The 21,267-nt window shown below is 42.7% G+C and overlaps 1 protein-coding gene across 3 annotated transcripts in view; it reads right to left on the reverse strand.

Moving 5' to 3' along the window:
- DYNC2H1 (dynein cytoplasmic 2 heavy chain 1) overlaps window positions 1-21,267 on the reverse strand; it is a 421,699-nt gene that overhangs the window by 270,719 nt on the left and 129,713 nt on the right. For all 3 annotated transcript variants that reach the window (XR_007770188.1, XM_050927645.1, XM_050927637.1), the window contains exons 61-64: window positions 11,435-11,561; window positions 4,527-4,668; window positions 2,986-3,095; window positions 800-898 (exon numbers count right to left, since the gene is read on the reverse strand). Coding sequence is in view for 2 of the 3 variants with exons in the window: in XM_050927645.1 (XP_050783602.1) it covers window positions 800-898; window positions 2,986-3,095; window positions 4,527-4,668; window positions 11,435-11,561 (478 nt within the window). In the remaining variant the exon portion in view is untranslated. The remainder of the gene's footprint in view (window positions 1-799; window positions 899-2,985; window positions 3,096-4,526; window positions 4,669-11,434; window positions 11,562-21,267) is intronic.

Here is a 21,267-nt window from a genome sequence, read left to right on the forward strand (position 1 = left end):
GTGGAGCACATGCTGATTACAAATGCTGCTGTGCGGCAGCATAGGGATGTTAGCAGCTCTACAGGCTTTGGTTCTAGACCCACAGGGCCTTACAGTAAGTAGTTCTCCATGTTAATAACCAATAGTCTTTTTTACATCTAAGCTACGAAACATGGCTTTGTCTGGTAAATCATAGGACTTCGGAAAATCTTTAGTAAAGAAGAGATTAATTCAGATTAAAAAGTCTGAGACTACTTTAGTCAAAAAATTTGGGTGAGGTCCCAGAGTACCTTATCTTTATTTTAAAAAATAAAAAGAGCATGAAAAAAGTTCATTATACGAATTTGCTGCTATGAAATCATTCTGTGTGGAAGCAATATAAAGCATGGGATAAGGTAAAGGATCTGGCCCTATAATTTTAAATAATCTGATGTCTCTGCTACTCAAATCAACCTATCATTGCTATTAAATATGCAAATACCAATAATTTTATTTTTAAAATAAGCTAGAGCACAACATTTGTAAAAACAGGTAAACTTCTTAATGTTAAAAGTATGTAAAGTGTTAATTGCATTTGCCAATTTTATATAATCTTTTGGTACAATATATATAGTTAAAGGACTTCCCTGTAGTTTTAGAAACAGTGAGCCAGCATATGTAGTTATTTCTTCCTAGAACACTGTGTGAAATGATATAAACCCAAGAACCTGGCTACATCAGTGAATACTATCACACTTCCCCATAACCCACACTATGGGATCCTGGGGCCAGCAAAGCTCAGACAGAATTGAAGATCTAGAATTAAGAGTAAATACTGGACCTGTTGGTTAATAACTTCCAAGCGAGAATCTTTCAAATGTGTCTTCAACCATTCTGTAGCCCTTGAAGAAGGATCTATTAAAAAGGGACAAAATCGACTCTGGAAAAAAAAAAGTTATATGCTACAATCTGGTTATAGGACAAAAATATGAAACTAACATATTTTTTCATCTCCAAAAAATACAAATAACACTGAACAGTTAAAAATTTCAACAGCTGTTTTTATTACTGAACTGCTTGAACAAAGAAGGCAGCCTAATAACAGAACCACAGAGACTGATTCTGGCAGAAAGAAGACTTTCTTGGACTGGTCTGTTTTAGACAGGATTACAGTAGGAAAGAATCCAGCATATTGCTGGTAACATGTTAATATAAAACCAAGTCTGCAGTATGAGGCTCTCTGTCCACATCCCACTTTGGGGTTTGATGGGAGTAGGAAATGTGGCGTTTGAAGGAGACAAATTAACAAGAAGAAAGGGAGACAGGGATTCTGCCTTGGGGAGGGAACGAATACTTGGCTCCTGTATCTCATTTTAAAAACAAAAGGCCAGACTGAGGGCTGGTCCAGACTAGGGGGGGGAAATCGATCTTAGATACGCAACTTCAGCTACGTGAATAACGTAGCTGAAGTCGAATATCTAAGATCGGATTACTCACCCGTCCAGACGGCGCGGGATCGATGTTCGCGGCTCTCCGTGTCAATTCTGGAACTCCGTTGGGGTTGATGGAGTTCCGGAATCGATATAAGCGTGCTTGGGGATCGATATATCGCGTCTAGATTAGACGCGATATATCAATCCCCGAGCAATCGATTTTAACCCGCCGATACGGCGGGTAGTCTGGACGTGGCCTGAAAATGGACCTCAGTGCATGTGTCCACTAGGAAGGTGAAATAGCAAGATTTGCCAGTTACTTGGCCCACAAAACAGCCAGTCATAATTTCAATTGTAGAGATTGTTCCTTCTGTGAGGAGGAAATGCATGTTGCATGAAAGGGGATGAAACTACTCACTATAGTAAGCTTAACACGAGAGATAATAATTGGGAGACTATCCTAGAAAACAGTGATTGAAAGAGCAGCAACTCTGAGAAAAAACAGGAGTCATAGTGGACAAACAACTCAACATGAGCTACCAGTATGATGCTATGGCAAACATCGCTAATGCAATCCTTGGATGTATAAAGAGGGGAGTAGTGATTAACAGCAGGAATGTGATTTTACCTCTGCTGAAATACTGTGTTCAGTACTGGTGCCCACATTTTAAAAATTATGTTGAAAAACTGGAGAGGTACAGAGAAAAGCCACAACAATTATTTGAGGGCCAGAAAAAACCCTATATTTAGAGGCTTAAAGAGCTTACTCTGTAAATAAGATCAAAAAGAACACTGAGATGTGTTTTGTTTACAGTGTAAAAATACCTTCACAGGAAGAAAATAACAGGTACTAGAAGGTTCTTTAACCTAGTGGAAAAAGGTGTAATAAGAATTGATGGCTGGAATTTAAAGCAAAACAAAGGCAAATTAGAAATAAGGCACAGAATTTTTTTTTTTTTTAACAGTGAGGTTGACGTCTAGATGTCTTCAAGTCCTCAAATAAAGAGAGTGGATATCTTTTTAGAAGATATACTTTAGTCAAGCGCAAGTTATTGGGCTCAATACAGGAGTAACTGGGTGAAATTCTGCGTCATATGGCTCATACTAGATAACCTAATTGTCCCATCTGGCCTTAAAATTATGAATTTATAAATCTGTAAAAGTGTTTGCAGGAGGTGGCCATTTTTTATATATCTTGGCAATGGAATGGCTGATATGACAAAAATGCACATTTACAACACAGTGGATAATTCTCAAAAATTTGTAAGTAACGCTAAAGATTACTCATGTTTGGTCTAATTTGATGGACAGAGGGCCTTTCCTTTTGGATTTTCAGGTAAAAATGATAAAAGCAAAAAAGCAAAATGCATAGATGAGGGAACAATTTTATTCCTTTCATTTTAGACAAATCAGAGTTGTAGATATAACAAGTAGCATAAATATTTTATTTTTGTAATGTTTGTGCCTTCAGGAGTACTAAGAAGATCATAAAGATTGAATGAGGTTATCAAAGAACCTAGAAAAACCATCTGCTTCACCCAGTTGCAGAGAAAATGTCTCCAAGGGAAAAAACAAAAAATACAGTACTGTTTACCTGCAAGATCACAAGAGCATTTTCTATTGAAAGGTCATCTGAGGGTAAACCTTCACTTTTCCAAATTAGTTGCTCACTCTCTGTGCACAGAAACCGTCTCATATCAAATTCTGGCAAATTAAAGATGGATTTATTAATTATAGACCATGTACCTGTGCTGACATTTATATTCTGTTGGTATTACATGTCAGTAGTTACAAGAGATTCTGCCGTATACAATATAGTTTAGTATATTTCCTTAATGATTATTTTTTTTAAATTCCTGATATTTTCTGTATCTCTGATGTTACAGGAGAGTGTTATTAATACATAAAAGATAAAGAAATGATTGTGTTCAGACCATCCCTCATTTTTGGGATAGGCAAATTAACCATATTCCACCAAGTAAGGAGATCTATACTTTTCTCCATTGATTTCTCTGCAGCAAGTGTGTGCCTAAATGCAATCAAAAGATGTTACACTCTGTTCAGGTTTATGTCACTGTGAGTTCTTGGGAAGACATACACCTGAAAGAAGAATCAATTTTTGGCACATTCCCATCCAGGGATAGCAAACTCAGATCACTGATGATTGCCAAAGCTGTGCCTACATGTAGCTACCATACATAAGAACGGTCACACTGGGTCAGATCAAGTCGATCTAGCTGAGTATACTGTCTATGACAGTGGACAGTACCAGATGCATCAGAGGGAATAAACAGAACAAGGCAATTTTGAGTGATCCAATCCATCATCCAGTCTCAGCTTCTGGAAGTTGCAAGTTTAGTGACAACCAAAGCATGGTTAATAGCTTTTAATGGACCTGATCTCTATTATTTCTTTTCTGAACTTAATTATACTTTTGACCTTCACAGCATCCCATGGCAACGATTTCTACAGGTTGACTGTGCATTGTGTGAAAAAGTACATTCTTTTGTTTCTTTTAAACCTGCTGCCTATTAATTTCATTGGTTGATCACTAGTTCTTGTGTTACATGAAGGGGTAAATAATTTCTATTCACTTTCTCCATACCATTCATGATTTTAAAGACCTCTATCATATCCCCCCTTAATCTTCTCTTTTCTAAGGACAGTCTCTGTCTTTTTACTCTCTCCTCATATGGAAGCTGTTTCATACCTCTAATCATTTTTGTTGCCCTTCTTGGTTCCTTTTCCAATACTAATATTTATGAATTTTTTGTTATATAGTGGCATGATGACATTTTCTGTCTCTTTAATGGTCCCTTTCCTAATCTTTTTTAGTATTCTATTAGTTTTCTTGAAGGCAGCTGCACACTGAGCAGATGTTTTCAAAGAACTATTAACAATGATTCCAAGATCTCTTTCTTGAGTGGCAGTAACTAATTTAGATCCCATCATTTCGTATGTATAATTGGAATTATTTTTTTCCAATATGAAAGTCGTGTTATTAAAGTCTATCAAAGCATTATGAATTTCCAAAAATTATAAACAAAAATATGTATTAAAATTATCAATATCTCTCACTTTGAAAAATTAAATCTCTCTCACTTGTCTTCATGTCAAAGAAAATAAAATACATACTTTCAAGACCAGCTGATTTTGTCCACTCATCCAAGCTAATTTTTCGCTGATCCTCTGGAGCAGCAGAAAGATACGTTATGAAAGCAGCAGCCAACTGAGCTCTTTTAGGCAGAGTGGCTAGTTCATCTGTGATCTCTGAAACCTAAAAAAAAAAAAAAAATAAAAGATATGTAGTGGATTCATGACAGATGGCACCTTCATAGCCAAATGTATGGAGCGATGACCAGTCTGCCACCCTACAAATATCCGGAATGGGAACTCAAGGCAGAAAAGTCACAGAAGACACCACCAACCTGGCTCAGTGAGACACCACTTTATTAAGAGGTACATCATTGGTCAACCGGTAGCATAATCAAATACAACCAGAAATCCAAGAAGAGATCATCTGGAAAGAGAGAGGGTGGCCCTTGACTCTGTCTGAAAATGTGACGAAGAGTCGAGACAAAGACCTGAATGGTTTAGTCCACTCCAGGTAAAAAGCCAAAGCTCTTCTAACATCTAAATGTTGATTAAATCTGATGGCATTTTTCCTCCCCTCTGCTCAAATGAGGCTTTGGAAAAGAATGCTGGTAAATAAATTGCTTGATTCATGTGAAATCTGGAAACCACTTTAAACAGGAATTTAGCATGAGGCGGAAGGAAAACCTTGTCCCTAAAGAAAATTGTATAGAGTACCTCTGATAGCAAAGCTCACAGCTCCCCTACTCATCTGAAAAGCTACTTTTATTGACAGGTGCAAACAGAAAAAGTTGCTAGCAGCTCAAAAGCCAGGACTCATCAACTTTGCTAGCACCAGATTTAAACTCCACTGAGGAACCAGATTATGTATATAACACAAATACTTTAGAAACCTGACGGACAGAGAGTTCAAAAAAATTGATTGGTTATCCACAGGAGAGTGGAAAGCTGAGATAGCTGCCAGATGGACTCTGATGGAACGAAGTCAATCCTTGGTGTTCCAGAAACAAAAGATAATCCAAGATATGTCTAATTGGAGCTTGATCTGAGGGAATACCTCTTTATATGGACCAGATGGAAAATCTTTTCTACTTAGCAATGTAAGTAGACCTACTTGAAGGCTTCCTGCTATTCGGTGGCACTTCTTGCACACCCATAGAATAAAGTCTGTGTCAGCCATGAATCATCCACACTGTTAGGTGGAAGGCCTGAAATTTGGGATAACAAAGGCTGCTGTGGTCCTGGAAAATGAGATCTACATCTCTTAGAAGCAACAGTGGAGGTCTGACCAATAGGGCTAGTAGGGTTGACAGCCAATCTCAATGGAAACACACAGAGGCTATTAGAATAAGGTGAGCAGAATCTTGCATTCCTGCCCAAAGTCTTATCCAAAGTCAAGCAACTGGAGGGAGGATATAAAACATAACTGCTGTGTTGTCCATGAGCACCAATAAGTTCCACCCCTGATTTGTGGAAGGAATGCCATACAAGCCAGATGGATGGCTCACAGCTCTGTGATATTTACATGGAGACTCAGATCCTAGGGAGTCCAAAGGCCCTGAATCTGAAGGCGACCTAAGTGAGCTCCCCAAACTATATCCAATGTATTTATGACTACAGTGAGACCCTGTTGCAGAGGATCAAAGTGAACTCCCTCACAAATATTCATAGGTTCTGTCTACCAGTCCAGGAAGAATAACACCTTAGTAGATTCTTGGAAGACTATGACTATATGACGACGGGCTGGTGAATACACCGAGGCTATCCAACCGTGTAGATATCTGATGTAGATGTAGATGCAGTTTTAGCATGCTGCACCACATATGTGCACACTGCCATGTATCCTAGAAGTTTGAGACAGTTCCAAACTGTGGTGATAGGGTGCACCTTTATATCTAGAGCAATGAGTTGCATCATTTGGAACATCTTCTGTGGAAGGAAAGCCCTGGCCTTTGTAGAGTCCAGGACTGCTATAATGAATTCTATCATTTGAACAGGAGACAGGATGGACTTCTAGATGGACTTAGTAGCCCCAGCATGTCAAAAGTGGATTAAATAATGGCTGGAGAGTACCTGAAACCTCTGATTAGCCAGTCATTCAGGTAAGAGAATACCTGGAGTCCTGAATTTTGCAGGAATGGCACTACTAAAGCCATACATTTTTCTGAAAATGAAAAGCGCTGCTAATAGTCTGAAAGGCAGCACTGAGAACTGGTAATGGAATCCGTTTACCATGAACCTGAGAAATTTTCAGAGGCTCTAGTGAATTGCCATGTGAAAATAAGCATCTTTTATTGATGCTAAGGAATTGATAATAGACTAGAGTGACCATCTAGAATTTCAGATCTAAAATAGACTTCCCCCATTTGCTCTTGGGGGTAGGAAGTAGTGGGAATAAAATCCCTTCCCTTTGAACGACACGGTCACATCCTCTATGGTCCTGTCATAAACAGATAGTTAAGAGTTAATGGAACAGAAGTACTTCATATCTCTTTTGCCTGTAAAGGGTTAACAAGAACAGTGAGCCTGGCTGTCACCTGACCAGAGGACCAATCAGAGGACAGGATACTTTCAAATCTTGAGAGAGGGAAGTTTTTGTGTGTGCTGTTAGTTTTTGATTGTTGTTCACTCTAGGGGCTCAGAGGGATCAGACGTGCAATCAGGTTTCTCTCCAGTCTCTTCGACACAGGCTCTTATAAGTTCAGAATAGTGAGTACTAGGTATATAGAGAGAGTTAGGCTTATGGTAGTTTTCTTTATTTGCAAATGTGTATTTTGCTGAAAGGATTTTAATTTGTACTTACATACTTAGGCTGGGAGGGTATTCCCAGTGTCTATAACTGAAAGACCCTGTACCTATTCCATTTTAAATTTACAAAGGTAATTTTTGCCTTTGTTCTTTCTTCAATTAAAGGTTTCTTGTTTAAGAATCTAATTTTTTTTTTATTCTAGTGAGACCCCAGGGGACTGGGTCTGGATTCACCAGGGAATTGGTGGGGAGAAAGGAGGGAAGGGGGAGAGAGAGGCTAATTTCTCTCTGTGTTAGGATTACTGTCTCTCTCAGGGAGAATCTGGGAGGGGAAGAGAGGAGAAGGGGGGAAGGTGCATTTTCCTCTCTGTTTTAAGATTCAAGGAGTTTGAATCACAGTGATCTTCCAGGGTAACCCAGGGAGGGGAAGCCTGGGAGAGGCAACGGTGAGGGAAAGGATTTACTTTCCTTGTGTTAAGATCCAGAGGGACTGGGTCTTGGGGGTCCCCGGGCAAGGTTTTGGGGGGACCAGAGTGTACCAGGCACTGGAATTCCTGGTTGGTGGCAGCGCTACAAGTACTAAGCTGGTAATTGAGCTTAGAGGAATTCATGCTGGTACCCCATCTTTTGGATGCAAAAGTTCAGAGTGGGGAATTATACGACAGGTCCCCACAAGGAGGAGAGACTGAACCTCCTGAAGTAGCATGCGCCCAGTTCTATATGCTTACGGTCCCTCTGACCGTAAGGTCACAAGCACTTAGGAAGAGGATAGGTGGTTGGCAATAATAGGGGTCAGGAAAGATGGCACTATGGGAAGTGGTACACTGCTCTCAACCAGTGGGTCAAAATGACTGCTTAGATGATCCAGGTTGCCTAGAAGAGTTGGCAGCTGAAGAGACGGATGGAGGAGAAGGATGCCTCTTGCAACCCTGACCCTCTTTTTGGATGGTCCTTGGAATGCAGCGAGAATGGCTGACACTTTGGGGAATGTTGTGGAAGGAATGGCTTTCTTTTTGCCACCGGTACATAGATCCCCAGAGACTTAAGGATCACCCTTGAATCTTTCAGGTTCTGAAGCCTCTCATCAAGCTTTACTGGAAAACAGCAAGAGGCCTTCAAATGGGAGGTCCTGAATTATTTGTTGCACCTCCAGGGGGAGACCTGATTACTGCAGCCAAGGTGAACATCACATCATGATGGCAGAGGCAATATCTTGAGCTGCAGAGTCTGTCACATCCAGGATCACCAGCAATGTTGTTCTGACAACTTATTTGCTTTCCTCCACCAAAGCAGAGAACTCCTGCTTTGCCTCATCAGGAATCTTGTCTTTGAATTTCAGGATATTACCCCACAGGCTAAAGTCATAATGACCTAGCAGAGCTTGCTGGTTTGCAATCCTGAGCTGTAAATCTCTCATGGAATAAAATTTCTAAACAAACAAATCTAAGGGTTTTTTTGCTTCCTTTCCCTTTGGAATAAAGGCCTGGTGTCCTTGCCTCTCCTTTCTGTTGGCAGCCATGACCACAAGAGAGACTGGAAGAGGGTATCTGTAAGAGTGCTTGAATCCCTGTGAAGGGACATAATATCTCTTCTCCACTCTTTTGGCAGTGGGAGGCACAGAAAAAGGAGTCTTCCATAAAATCCTGACAGGCTCCAGAATAGCTTCATTTATAGGAAAAGCTACCCTTGAGGATCCTGCAGACGCTAAAATGTCCACAAGCCCATATTACCTTTCTTGTACCTCTTCTGGCTGGATAACTAAAGCTGCAGACACCCTCTGCAACAAGTCCTGATGAGCATTAAAGACATCAAGAGGTGGGGAGGTAGATTCAGCCACTACTGCCTTATCGGGAAATAAAGAAGAAGAGGCTAAAGGTTGTTGAGGAGGTCCCTCCTCTAACTCCTCTAAAGGGGAGTTCCCAGCATGCAGCTCTGTCTGCACAATACTAACCCCAGTACCGAGGGAACAAAGATGGTGACTCTCCTATAGATGCTCCCAGCACCTGGCTGATGTAGAGGTGCAGGAATGGAGCAGACAGGCTTTGGAATGTGGAGGGAAGCTCCAAGGGGTCCAGAAGGTATCCAGTCCTGTGTAGGTCCACAGACACATAGAACGCTGAGGCTGTGAATGGTACCAAAGCAGACAGGCACCCCACTGGGGCTGTTGGGCAACTTCAGGTTGGAACACAAAGGATCCAACTCCTGAATCTGATGTAGAGTCCATTTCTCGTGACCATGAGGGAGTTGAACCTGTTGATACTGGGGGAAAGAGGTTCCACGCCTGGAGAAGGGGAAACCAGTGAAATTATTGTTGGCTTGCCTCTAGATGCAATACATTCTAGAGATTCTGCAAGAGTAGAAGTGGCCGGTACCGAGTAGTGCTCTGGGGCTTAAGCCGGGACCGCAGGAGTGTGGTTCCAATATCTATTCCATACAAGGCTCTTGAATCATGGGAGAAGCCAGTACCAACAAGTTAAGCAACAATTTGGCTGCCTCAAAACCCTGGCATGTTGATGGCATTGGAAAGGGCTGCCAAGCCTGCGGTACCGAGAGGTGCACTGATCTTTCAGGGATTATTCTCAACAGTCCCTTCCTGGGTTCTGGAGTCAGCAATCCCTGTTGTCTCACAGATTGCTTTTGGGAGGTATGACTGTTTGGAATGTCCCACTAAGACCTTGTGAACACTCCGTGCCTTCCTCTTTGAGGGTCCCATTTCCAATCTTAGGAGACATATGCAGTCTCTTCTTAGGCACCAGCGAGGTAGATTTGCCTAAGAACTCTGTCAGAATGGGAGGAAACACTCCTAACAGACATGGAACTGCTCTGTACCCATTCAGAGCAGGAAGGTTCTGATGGTGGACAAAGTGCAGACTCCATGAGTAGGTACCTGAGCCTGGAAACCAAACGCGATTTGAACCCTCTACAAAGGTGACGTTTGTCACTGACACACACCTCTCCCAGACACTTAAGGCATCTGGGATGTGGGTCACTCACTGGCATAGATCTGTTACATGAAAAACAGGCCTTGAAGCCAGGAAAACGGGGCATCGGTCCAGTATCATGTCCAGTGTCCCACCAACCACCGGTAACCCCACACTAAAAAGATAGCACATTCTAAACTTAATCCTATAACTTACCATTTACAGATATATTATACAAGACTAAAAACTATTGCACAGCTACTATTTACACTGTAAATACAAAAACAGTGTAAGGGAGGGAAAATATAAGAAACAAAGATTGCTGCTCCAACAACAACCATCACTAGAGCTAGGAAAGAACTGTGGTGGGTCAGGGCAGTGCAGCCCTTTATACTTTTGTGCAGTGGCACAAGGCACTGGAAGGTGTTAACGCTTCCCCGATAAGTATTGCCAAAGGATAAATCTCTGACAACTGTATATAAGCCACATACACACCTATGGTGGAATGGACACTTGCAATCACTCGAATAACTATAAAATTGTAACATTTTCATGAGTAGAAAAGCCACAGGACCATTTTGGGGGCTAGATTCTCTACAGCACTCACTTTCTGCTTAGTGTAGCCGATGGGGCATCTCCAAAGAAGCTAGCTGCAGCTTCACAATTCCTTAAATGAGGATTAGCAGAGATGGATTGAGAGAAAATATTCTTTTTCTTCCCAGTGTCAGTTGTTACCAAACTGTGATAAATTACATACACCAAGATTTCATAAGTAATCTATGATTTTGGGTGCCTCCATTTGTGAGTTCCCAATATGAGATACATAAAAGCTGATTTTGAGAGATTTCTGAAAAATCAAGCCTGTTCAAGGTGTCTCAAAATTGGGCACCCAAACCCACTAGACACTTTTGATAATCTTGGCCATAAAACAGTCACATGACTGCTGAGACTCACAACAGTTTTACATCATTGAAATTACAATACATTTTATCATATTAATTAAATAATGCATTTTGTGCACATTCAGACCTTATCTGCCAAGAAAACCTAAATAATGGAATAGGAGAAAGTTTCAGAAGAAATTTAAAATCAAGCTTTCGAGTGGTGACAACAGCTTTTAAATATAATGGAATAAACATTTAGGAGCTGCAATACAGTGCCACATAATTTATATTCCATAAACACATTGTATGATCAAACAATTACCTTTTAAAAAAGAAAAGTATTAAGTCAAGTTTTTTATACAGTGGCATCTATTTTATGAAAGTTTCTGCAACAAACCTGTGTGTTCCATCTCTTGTGTTCCCTATCAAGTTGATTAATCAGTACCTCTGCGGCTTTGAGTGTTTCTTGTGCTTTAACGACTTCAGCTTCAAGTTTAGCTGCTTCAGTTGTTCTACTCTGGAACCTGTAAAAAAAACATACTTTTAAATTATTGTCAAGAACCATTTGGTACACTTTATTAAAGTCAAATTGAAGGGCTCCTTTAAAAATGGAAGGTTTTGTTTAAGTTCTAAAATCATGAATCCCTCATATCCTGCTCTAAATACCCAGCCCAAACAACTAAATTGGGTAACTGTTCAGATAAGAAGAAAAGAATCCTCCACTCCAGACTACAGAGCAAATCCTACTCCACAATGTTTGATGGTAGATGGATCCAGGCAGTGGTAGATGCACTGGCCCCAGCCCAACTCCCTTATGTGACAGCGGTCAAGCAGCACCCACAGAGATGGACTCCACATCACACAGAAGTTGTGTATCCCTCCACAAACTCCTGGAATCCTGCTCTTACATCTCTGAAGAACAGAACTGTGTTTCAGCCCTTCTGCATCTGAATGGGACAGACGTCAGATTTTCCCCAAAGTACACAATTGACATTGGCAGATACAATAAACACACTATAGAACATAATACATGAAAATAATTTCCTCCTTTACTTAACAGTCAATACCTGACTTGATCAGTTTATGATTTTAAGCCTGATTCAATGCCCACTAGCTCAATGAGTGACTTTACTTTGGTGGGTACTGAATTGGTGCCACTATGAGGGGTAGGAAATGCCAGCTCTCTGAATTACTGTACATATTAGAAACATCATCAAATGTAACATGGGAAATGGCAAAATATTGAAGTCAAGTCTTGGCAGGTTTTTCTATTCTCCTAAAAACTTGCCAGAAATGCTACTGACATAAATTAACTATTTTGGCTAAGTAATATCTCATATGGGAACTGCATACATTTTGAAATATGAACTGAAAAGATGTGTAATTTTACCATGACTTTTATAATTAGGTGGACCCCTGCTCCTGCCCTGAAGGGGTTAAAAACAACCCTAGGAAGGGGCTGTGGCTGGAGAAAGCAGCCTTTAGGCTGGGCTGATTGGGGAAGTGGCTGCAGCTGGGGCCACGCCCCAAACTGAGTAACAGGTCTTCATAAGAAGGCCACGGGAGCTAGAAGCAGTCAGTCTCTCTCTAGCTATAGAGGGAGATGGGCCTGGCTGCTGGGGGATAGAGGCAAAGTACCTGAGGGGAGCAGGGCTCAGGATAGGCTGAGGAGTGGGGGAGCTCTAGCCTAGAAAGCCCCAGGCTGTGGCCTAGCATTAGGCTAAAAGGTACTGGGGGTTGCAGAGGCCAGCCTAGGGGTAGGCAAGGGCAGCAGGTCCAAACCAGTTGCCTATGATGAGTGGCTGATACTGCAGTCTGCCCCAGTGAACGGGGGTTAGATGGAGACTAGGCAGTAGCCATATACTGAGGCAAAGTGGGGACAGAGGGTGGGGGTCCCCCAGGAAGGGGAAACCTCAGAGAAAGCGGTGACTGCTTGGGGGCAGCACTCCATGTAAAAGGGCACCGGGTCCAGGGAGGGACACAGGGCCAGAGGACAGGTGGATCACTGGCCTGCAGAGGGCGCTCCAGAGCTGGAACCAAGCTAATTCCCAGAAGTAAACAGCAGGAGGTGCCGCAGGGGTGAGTCGGCCTGTCTACAGTAGCACTGTACATATTTTCTGCTGAAATACACTTTACAATACCTTTAAAAAGGAATTCTCTTTGGTAAATTTCAGTGATTAACCCTATAGAGTAGAATTTTGCTAACTCACACTAGTGACTCCAGTACAGGGCAAAATGCTGAATTTTGTGAATTATTAATGAAAAAGAAAAAACTGCAATCAAAAAGCAAGGTTAATACTTCACAAAATGTACATGTTCATTCATTGGTACTTCATAATATGTGCTAACTATACGTCCAAATATGCTAGTAAATGAAATGCAGTATATTTTGGAAAAATAATATACAACAACTTATTTGTAAAATAAGACACTTCACTGAATCATCTAGTTTTAAATCTGTGCTAAGCAGCTGGCAGAAATCACTAATATTTTTGTGCAAATGATGTAGTGAATGGTTTAGTAACATCCACATTAGTGAAGCTTTAATGTACTTCTTATTGTAACGGACATACTTAGCATCAATTATTTTTCCTTTTTTTAAACAAAGGAACTAACTTCATAAAAGCCCTTACATCAGATATTTCCCTTTCCCTCTTTGTATAGTGCTGGTTATGCTTGGAGCTGTGTACATAATTTTGTGTACCATAATAAAAGGTTTGGTTAAAAATGAATTTGAGTAAAGAAATTCCACCATAAATTAGAAAAAAAAGGCCGTTCTATGCCATTGTGGTATAACAGTGCCTGACGGGATGGTAAAAAGAAGAAAGGGAGATACTGTCACTGGTTGGTCCCAATAATGAAAAATGTCTTACTAATAAATTTCCTTTCTGCTAGAAACATCTCCCACAATTCTGGGCTTCTAAGTTGCTCTCCAGTCTCTGAAGCTTATGGCAAGGACAGCTCTGCAGGACAGGTTGGACACAGCAGACTCAGCAGCTTACTCCATGGTATCTGCTATTTCTAAGAGTAGGTGTTTGTGGCTCCAATTTTCTGGTCTCCCTCCTGAAGTAGAGTAGATATCCAGGATTTGCCATTCAAGGGTCTGTCCTTCTTCTCAGAAAAAGATGGACAATAGGCTGCATAGCCTAAAAGATGCCAGGGAAACACCGAAGTCCCTTGAAATTTATACATAAGCAATAAGGAAGCAATTCCAGTCCCTAGCAGGCTCACAGATATCAGAGCTTAATACCTTGTCCCCAAGACCTGCTGATAAAAAGGGGAAGGAATTACAGGAGGCGACCATCACCCCCCTCATCACATGTGACAGAAGATCCTTTTGACCAATGGCTAACTCTAAACATACATTTTGACAGGCTTGTTGAGAGCAGCACACCACTGCTTGCAGATGAATCTGTCCCTATCCATACCTTTGCCAATCATCCATCCCACTTCCTCAGCGCTTGGACTCACATCACATGAGGTCAGTGGCTCCTAAGCACAATTAACCTGGGATATTTCCTTCTATCTATATTAGTTTCTATCACCCCACCCCAACCCCATCCCTCTTCAGGGGTCACTCTCAGGGCTGGTCCACACTACAGGGGGGAAATCGATCTTAGATACGCAACTTCAGCTACGTGAATAACGTAGCTGAAGTCGAATATCTAAGACCGGATTACTCACCCGTCCACACCGCGGGGGATCGATGTTCGCGGCTCTCCCTGTCAATTCTGGAACTCCGTTGGGGTTGATGGAGTTCCGAAATCGATATAAGCGCGCTCGGGGATCGATATATCGCATCTAGATTAGACGCGATATATCGATCCCCGAGCAATCGATTTTAACCCGCCGATACGGCGGGTAGTCTGGACGTGGCCTCCTAAGATCATTCCTCAGCAGAAGTCCTCCACATGGACTCCTCCTAAGGGTCGAAATGACAGTCTGGACCTATACATTGAATGCTTCTGCCGACGTGCACACGCAAAAATTGTGGAAAAACAACATCGCTTGCCTCATAACCTAACGCAATGCCATCCACAGCCTCAGAAACCACCCTGACATTATCATCAAAGAGGCAGATAAAGGAGGTGCTGTTGTCATCATGAATAGGTCTGACTACCAAAAGGAGGCCGCCAGACAACTCTCCAATACCAAATTCTACGGGCCACTTCCCTCAGATCCCACTGAGGAATACACTAAGAAACTGCACCATCTACTCAGGACACTCCCTACACTAACACTGGGACAAATCAACATACCCCTAGAGCCCCGACCAGGGTTATTCTATCTACTACCCAAGATCCACAAACCTGGAAATCCTGGACGCCCCATCATCTCAGGTATTGTCACTCTCACTGAAGGACTGTCTGGATATTTGGACTCTCTACTCAGACCCTATGACACCAGCACTCCCAGCTATCTCCATGACACCACTGATTTCCTGAGGAAAGTACAATGCATTGGTGACCTTCCAGAAAACACCATCCTAGCCACCATGGATGTAGAGGCTCTCTACACAAACATCCCACACACAGATGGAATACAAGCTGTCAGGAACAGTATCCCTGATGATGCCACAGCACAACTGGCTGCTGAGCCCTGTGCCTTTATTCTCACACACAACTATTTCAAATTTGACAATCTATCTCTCCAGATCAGTGGCACCGCTATGGGCATCCGCATGGTCCCACAATATGCCAATATTTTTATGGCCGACCTGGAACAACGCTTCCTCAGCTCTTGTCCACTCACGCCCCTTCTCTACCTATGCTACACTGATCACATCTTCATCATCTGGATCCATGGGAAAGAGACTCTGGAAAAATTCCACCACGATTTCAACAGCTTCCACCCCACCATCAACCTCAGTCTGGACCAATCTACACAGGAGGTCCACTTCCTAGACACCACGGTGCAAATAAGTGATGGTCACATTAACACCACCCTATATCGAAAACCTACCGACTGCATCACATCACACGATCCATTGTCTACAGCCAAGCACTGAGGTATAACCGCATCTGCTCTAACCCCTCAGACAGAGACCAACACCTACAAATTCTCCACCAAGCATTCTCAAAACTACAATACCCACACGAGGAAATAAGGAAACAGATCAACAGAGCCAGAAATGCACCCAGAAGCCTCCTGCTGCAAAACAAACCCAAGAAAGAAACCAACAGGACTCCACTGGTCATCACATAGAGTCCCCAGCTAAAACCCCTCCAACGCATCATCAGAGATCTATAACCCATCCTGGACAATGATCCCACACTTTCACAGGCCTTGGGTGGCAGGCCAGTCCTCGCCCACAGACAACCTGCCAACCTGAAACATATTCTCACCAGTAACTGCTCACCGCACCATAGTAACTCTAGGTCAGGAACCAATCCATGCAACAAACCTCAATGCCAACTCTGCCCACATATCTACACCAGCGACACAATCACAGGACCTAACCAGATCAGCCACACCATCACTGGTTCATTCACCTGCACATCCACCAATGTAATATATGCCATCATATGCCAGCAATGCCCCTCTGCTATGTACATCGGCCAAACTGGACAGTCTCTATGGAAAAGGATCAATGGACACAAATCAGATATTAGGAATGGCAATATACAAAAACCTGTAGGAGAACACTTCAACCTCCCAGGCCACACTATAGCACATCTTAAGGTGGCCATCCTGCAGCAAAAAAACTTCAGGACCAGACTTCAAAGAGAAACTGCTGAGCTTCAGTTCATCTGCAAATTTGACACCATCAGCTCAGGATTAAACAAAGACTGTGAATGGCTTGCCAACTACAAAACCAGTTTCTCCTCCCTTGGTTTTCACACCTCAACTGCTAGAACAGGGCCTCATCCTCCCTGACTGAACTAACCTCATTATCTCTAGCTTGCTTGCATATATATACCTGCCCCTGGAAATTTCCACTACATGCATCTGACGAAGTGGGTATTCACCCACAAAAGCTCATGCTCCAAAACGTCTGTTAGTCTATAAGGTGCCACAGGATTCTTTGCTGCTTTTACAGATCCAGACTAACACGGCTATCCCTCTGATACTTGACAGAAAAGAATCGTTACTGTATGACCATCTTCTCTGGTCTAATCAACCTAGTCATATTTTTTCTCTCTGGAATATTTGTTAATGATATTATGCAAATTTTATATTTTGGGAATAACTCATCTGACAGCAAGCAAAAGCAGAGAGGGAACAGCTGTGTGGCTCCATAATGAAGGTGCTAGCTGTAGACCAAATGACTGCTTTTCAAATTTCTGAAGTGGACGCACTTGCTCATTCCACCTCAGTCCCTTCTGGGACAGGAGCCTCTGATTTGTAGGCTTCCACAATATATAGTTTAATCCATTTGGTGATGGAGAACTTGGAAGCGCTGAGGTTCTGGCAGTTTGGGTGGAAGGACACAAATAAGGAGCCCAATCTTCTTGTGGATTCTGGGAGTTTGAGATAGACTTTCCACTCTCTCTTCTGACCTCCTATGACATGCCACCGCTTTTCTATTGGATTTTGTGGTCTTGACAGAACAAAAGAAGCACAACTTCTTGGGATGTGTGAAAGGAGGAAATTACCTTAGGATGAAGGGATTCTGGCATCCTGAGCACCCACTTGTCCTCATGGAACAGGCAGTAAGGCTCCTGTAGAGATAAGGCTGCCAGCTCCAACACTCACCTGGCGGATATGACAGCTACTAAAAAAAAAAGTGGATAAATGAAAGGCCAAAACTGAAGTCAGACGCTCAAAGGCATGGCTTGTCAGAGCCTTCAAAACTAGTCGTAGGTCCCATTTTTGGAAGAGTGGCCTGACCACCAGGATTAAGGAATCCAGCTGTCTGTGGATTGTCTGCTAAGGAGCCCAAGGATACTGTGAATAGCACTCTGCTAAAAGAAGACACCTGATGTGCAAAGTTACTGGGCTGAAGGCCTATATTTATGCCTTCTTGGAGAAAGTTCAAAATAGTTGAAATTCCAGTATTTCAGGGATTTGCAATGTGCTCTTGCTGGATCTAGACTAGATACAAGAGTACACTTTGTGTCATTACTCTCCTAGACAAAAGCAACGTCTTAATGACTCTGGAGGGCAGAACGAGATTTTTTCAGTGCTTCCTTCTCAATAGACAGGCTGTTTCAGGTCTGGATGAAGAGACCCTGCAAGAGGACATCCAGTCTCCACAGAAGCTAGATGGGAGGGCCTCCAGTTTCAGCTCTACCAGGTCTAAGAACCAAGGTTTCCTCAACCAATGAGGAGTTATCACTATTTCCATTGCCTATTCTCATTTTATTTTCTGGACCACTCTTCCCAGTAATGGATACGGTGGAAACACATAAATCAGGCCCTGCGGCCAATTGTGCAATATGACATCTGTCCCTATGGATATGGAGTCTGCCTCCCTTGTGAAGTATTTTAGCCTCTTTCCAGTCATATGATTTGCTAACAGATCACTTGAAAGGAGGCTCAGTGTCTGAACGATGAGATAGAAAACCTCCTGATTCAGACACCACTCAGCGTTCTTGAACCCCGTGGCTGCTAAACCAGTCTCCTTTTGGTTCAGACATTCTTCGACGTGGATCGCTCTGACAGACAGCCTACTTCATTATTTATATTCCTTCCACATTAGTACTAGATTCCTTGTTCCCAATTAGTTGTTTAAATATGCAACCCAAGTCATATTTTGTGATTGAACCAGATTGTGGTTCCCACTCAGGGTGGACTGCAAGCTTTGCAGAGCTAGTTTGACTGCTCCCAGCTCTAGGAAGTTTATGCTTTGAGCTTTTTCTTCCTCGCTCCAGAGGCCTTGAGTTGTTTCAATCTCCAAGTGAGCTCCCCAGCTCTCGAGGCAGGCATTGGTTGTGAGGACTGAAAGATCTGGAAGGCAAATAGGCATGCCTTTCAAGATATTGTTGTGGACTGATCAACATTATGAGGAGTTGAACACCTGTATTAGAACCCCTACTTGATTGTTCATGTGTTCTGGGGAGTGGTCCCACACCTTTAGTGTAAAGGCTTGAAGACTTGTGATATGTGATTGTGCCCATGGAGTGATTCCTAAGGATGATACTATGAGTCTGAGCAGTTGGAAAGTATACTGTTATTGTAGGCCTCTTTTGGCTTTGGATCAAGAAAATAATTTTCCTGGATGAAACTAGAGAACTTTTTCTTGGCACTGATGATGAAGCTGTGTGCCTGGAGAAGATTCAGCATCCAAGACATGGCTCTGTTAGCTGACTGTGATAGAGTTCTGATCAGGATGTCATTCAGGAAGTGGTACAAGTGAGTTCTCTGTGACCTGAGTCTGGCTATTATCACCATCATCTTTGTAAAAACCCTGGAGCCCAAAGACAGATCAAACAGGAGTGTTTGGAACTGATAAAGTTTCCCGAGGTAGGCAAACCTCATAAGTCTGTAGTGGCATGATCTGATGGGGCTATGGAGATATGTATCCACTCCAGCTTTTGAAATCCCAAAGTATCCTCAGAACAAACATGGCACCAGAGAGGCCAGGATCTCCATCTGAAACTTTGTTTTCTTCATCCACTTGTTGAGCCTTTTGATGCTGAGAATATCGCTGATAGTCCTCATGCACTTCTGTACAACGAAGATGAAGTAGAACCCAGAGAACAGTCTCTATCACTCCCATATCCTCAGCGTGAGATATTTCCTTCTGGATCAGATTATGTTTTATAAGTTTGCTGGAGCTGGGTGATTGGATGATGAACTGATAGGGTGGAGACAGCAGCTCGAGGGAGTATCCCTGGCTCGCTATTTTCCTGACCCACTTGTTTCTGGTCTATGAAAACCATTCCTCCAGGAAATGGAAAATCCTGCCCCCTAGATTCAGCTTTGGGCGAACACCTATGAGATCTTTGTCATAAACTGAATGTTGGGTGGCTGAGGTCCCTCAGGACTTCCCCTCTGGATCTCAATACCACTGTTTTCCCTTGCAGAATCTATCGTCATTTTACTGGTACCTCTGCAAGGACAAGAAATGAAATGAGTGCATCTGTCTGACCAGTCTATATTCTTTCCTGAGGGCTCTCAGTAGGAAAGAGAGGCACTCATTGCATTTTGCTGCATTGTCTGCCACATTATCCAGCTTTTCTCCAAAAAGCAAGGAGCCTGTAAACCTAGCTGATTTTAGAACCTGCTTAGGGTGAGTAACAACTCGCAAGGATAGAGCCATAGATGGTGCCTGGCTGAACTGGAAACCCTGGCTCAGACTGAGAACCTCATTGCATTCCCTGAGTCATCAACTATTCAAACGCTGTAGCTAGGAAGACTTTAAAGTGGAGCCAAAGTCAGGTGATCTCTGTCCTTAAGGGTTTTAAGGTCTTCCAGCTAAAGAGAGATGGTCCCGCAAAGCAGGTAGCTACCAGGGACACTTGGAGAGTAGCAGAGGTTTCACAGCTCTTTTTGAGCGTGGCCTCTATATCTCTATCCATGAGGTCCTTAAGGTAGAACTCCCCTTTTAAGGAAATAACCATATCCTTGGTAAGGGACACTGCACTGGCATCATACTTCATTATCTCCGCAGCAGAGCCCTTTGGTTGTTGAATGTTAGAACCTGGGGTTTCTCTTGTTAATATGCTTCCCCTTATCAGACTTATTCCATTCATCCTTAATCACTTGCTCGAAGGAAAAGCAAAGTAGTACTGCAGCCTCAAGGGAGTATTTTGAGGGGAGACATTTACTCTGAGACTTACTCGTTGAGGCCTGCTCAGATTTCAGAGGCAGATAGCTCACTTTCCTCAATGGCGATGGAGAAAGAGAAGTCAAAGGACTCATCTCCTGGATTTTTTGTACTTTTTCTTTCCCTTTTTAGCCTTTTCAGATTTTTTAACATGTTTAGCTTGCTCTGGAAATGCAGAAACGCTGCTGTGGCTTTGGTGAGGACTTTTGTGACTGGCCTTTCTTAGGGCTTAGAGCCCTTTAGAGAGGTCTGCCTCAAAGTCATCCCCCAGTGGGCCCCATTCCTCCTGGGAGAGCGATACAGTCTTTGCCAGAGCCCTCCTGGGTGAGTTTGCGAGAGAGGACAGCTGCTTCTTTTCCCAAGGTGCTCAGGATCCACTTTAAGACTTGGGAGGTGGGGACTTGTGGCCCCGCAAGCCTCCTCTCTTTGTTTTGAAGAGGTTCCCTAGGATTTATCGCAAGTCAAGTGGTCAGGGTCCTTCTCACTTCTGGAGCCCCTTCCTGCTTTGCACTGGGGTT

Source organism: Gopherus flavomarginatus, chromosome 1 (genome assembly GCF_025201925.1).
Source record: "Gopherus flavomarginatus isolate rGopFla2 chromosome 1, rGopFla2.mat.asm, whole genome shotgun sequence".
NCBI lineage: Eukaryota > Metazoa > Chordata > Testudines > Testudinidae > Gopherus > Gopherus flavomarginatus.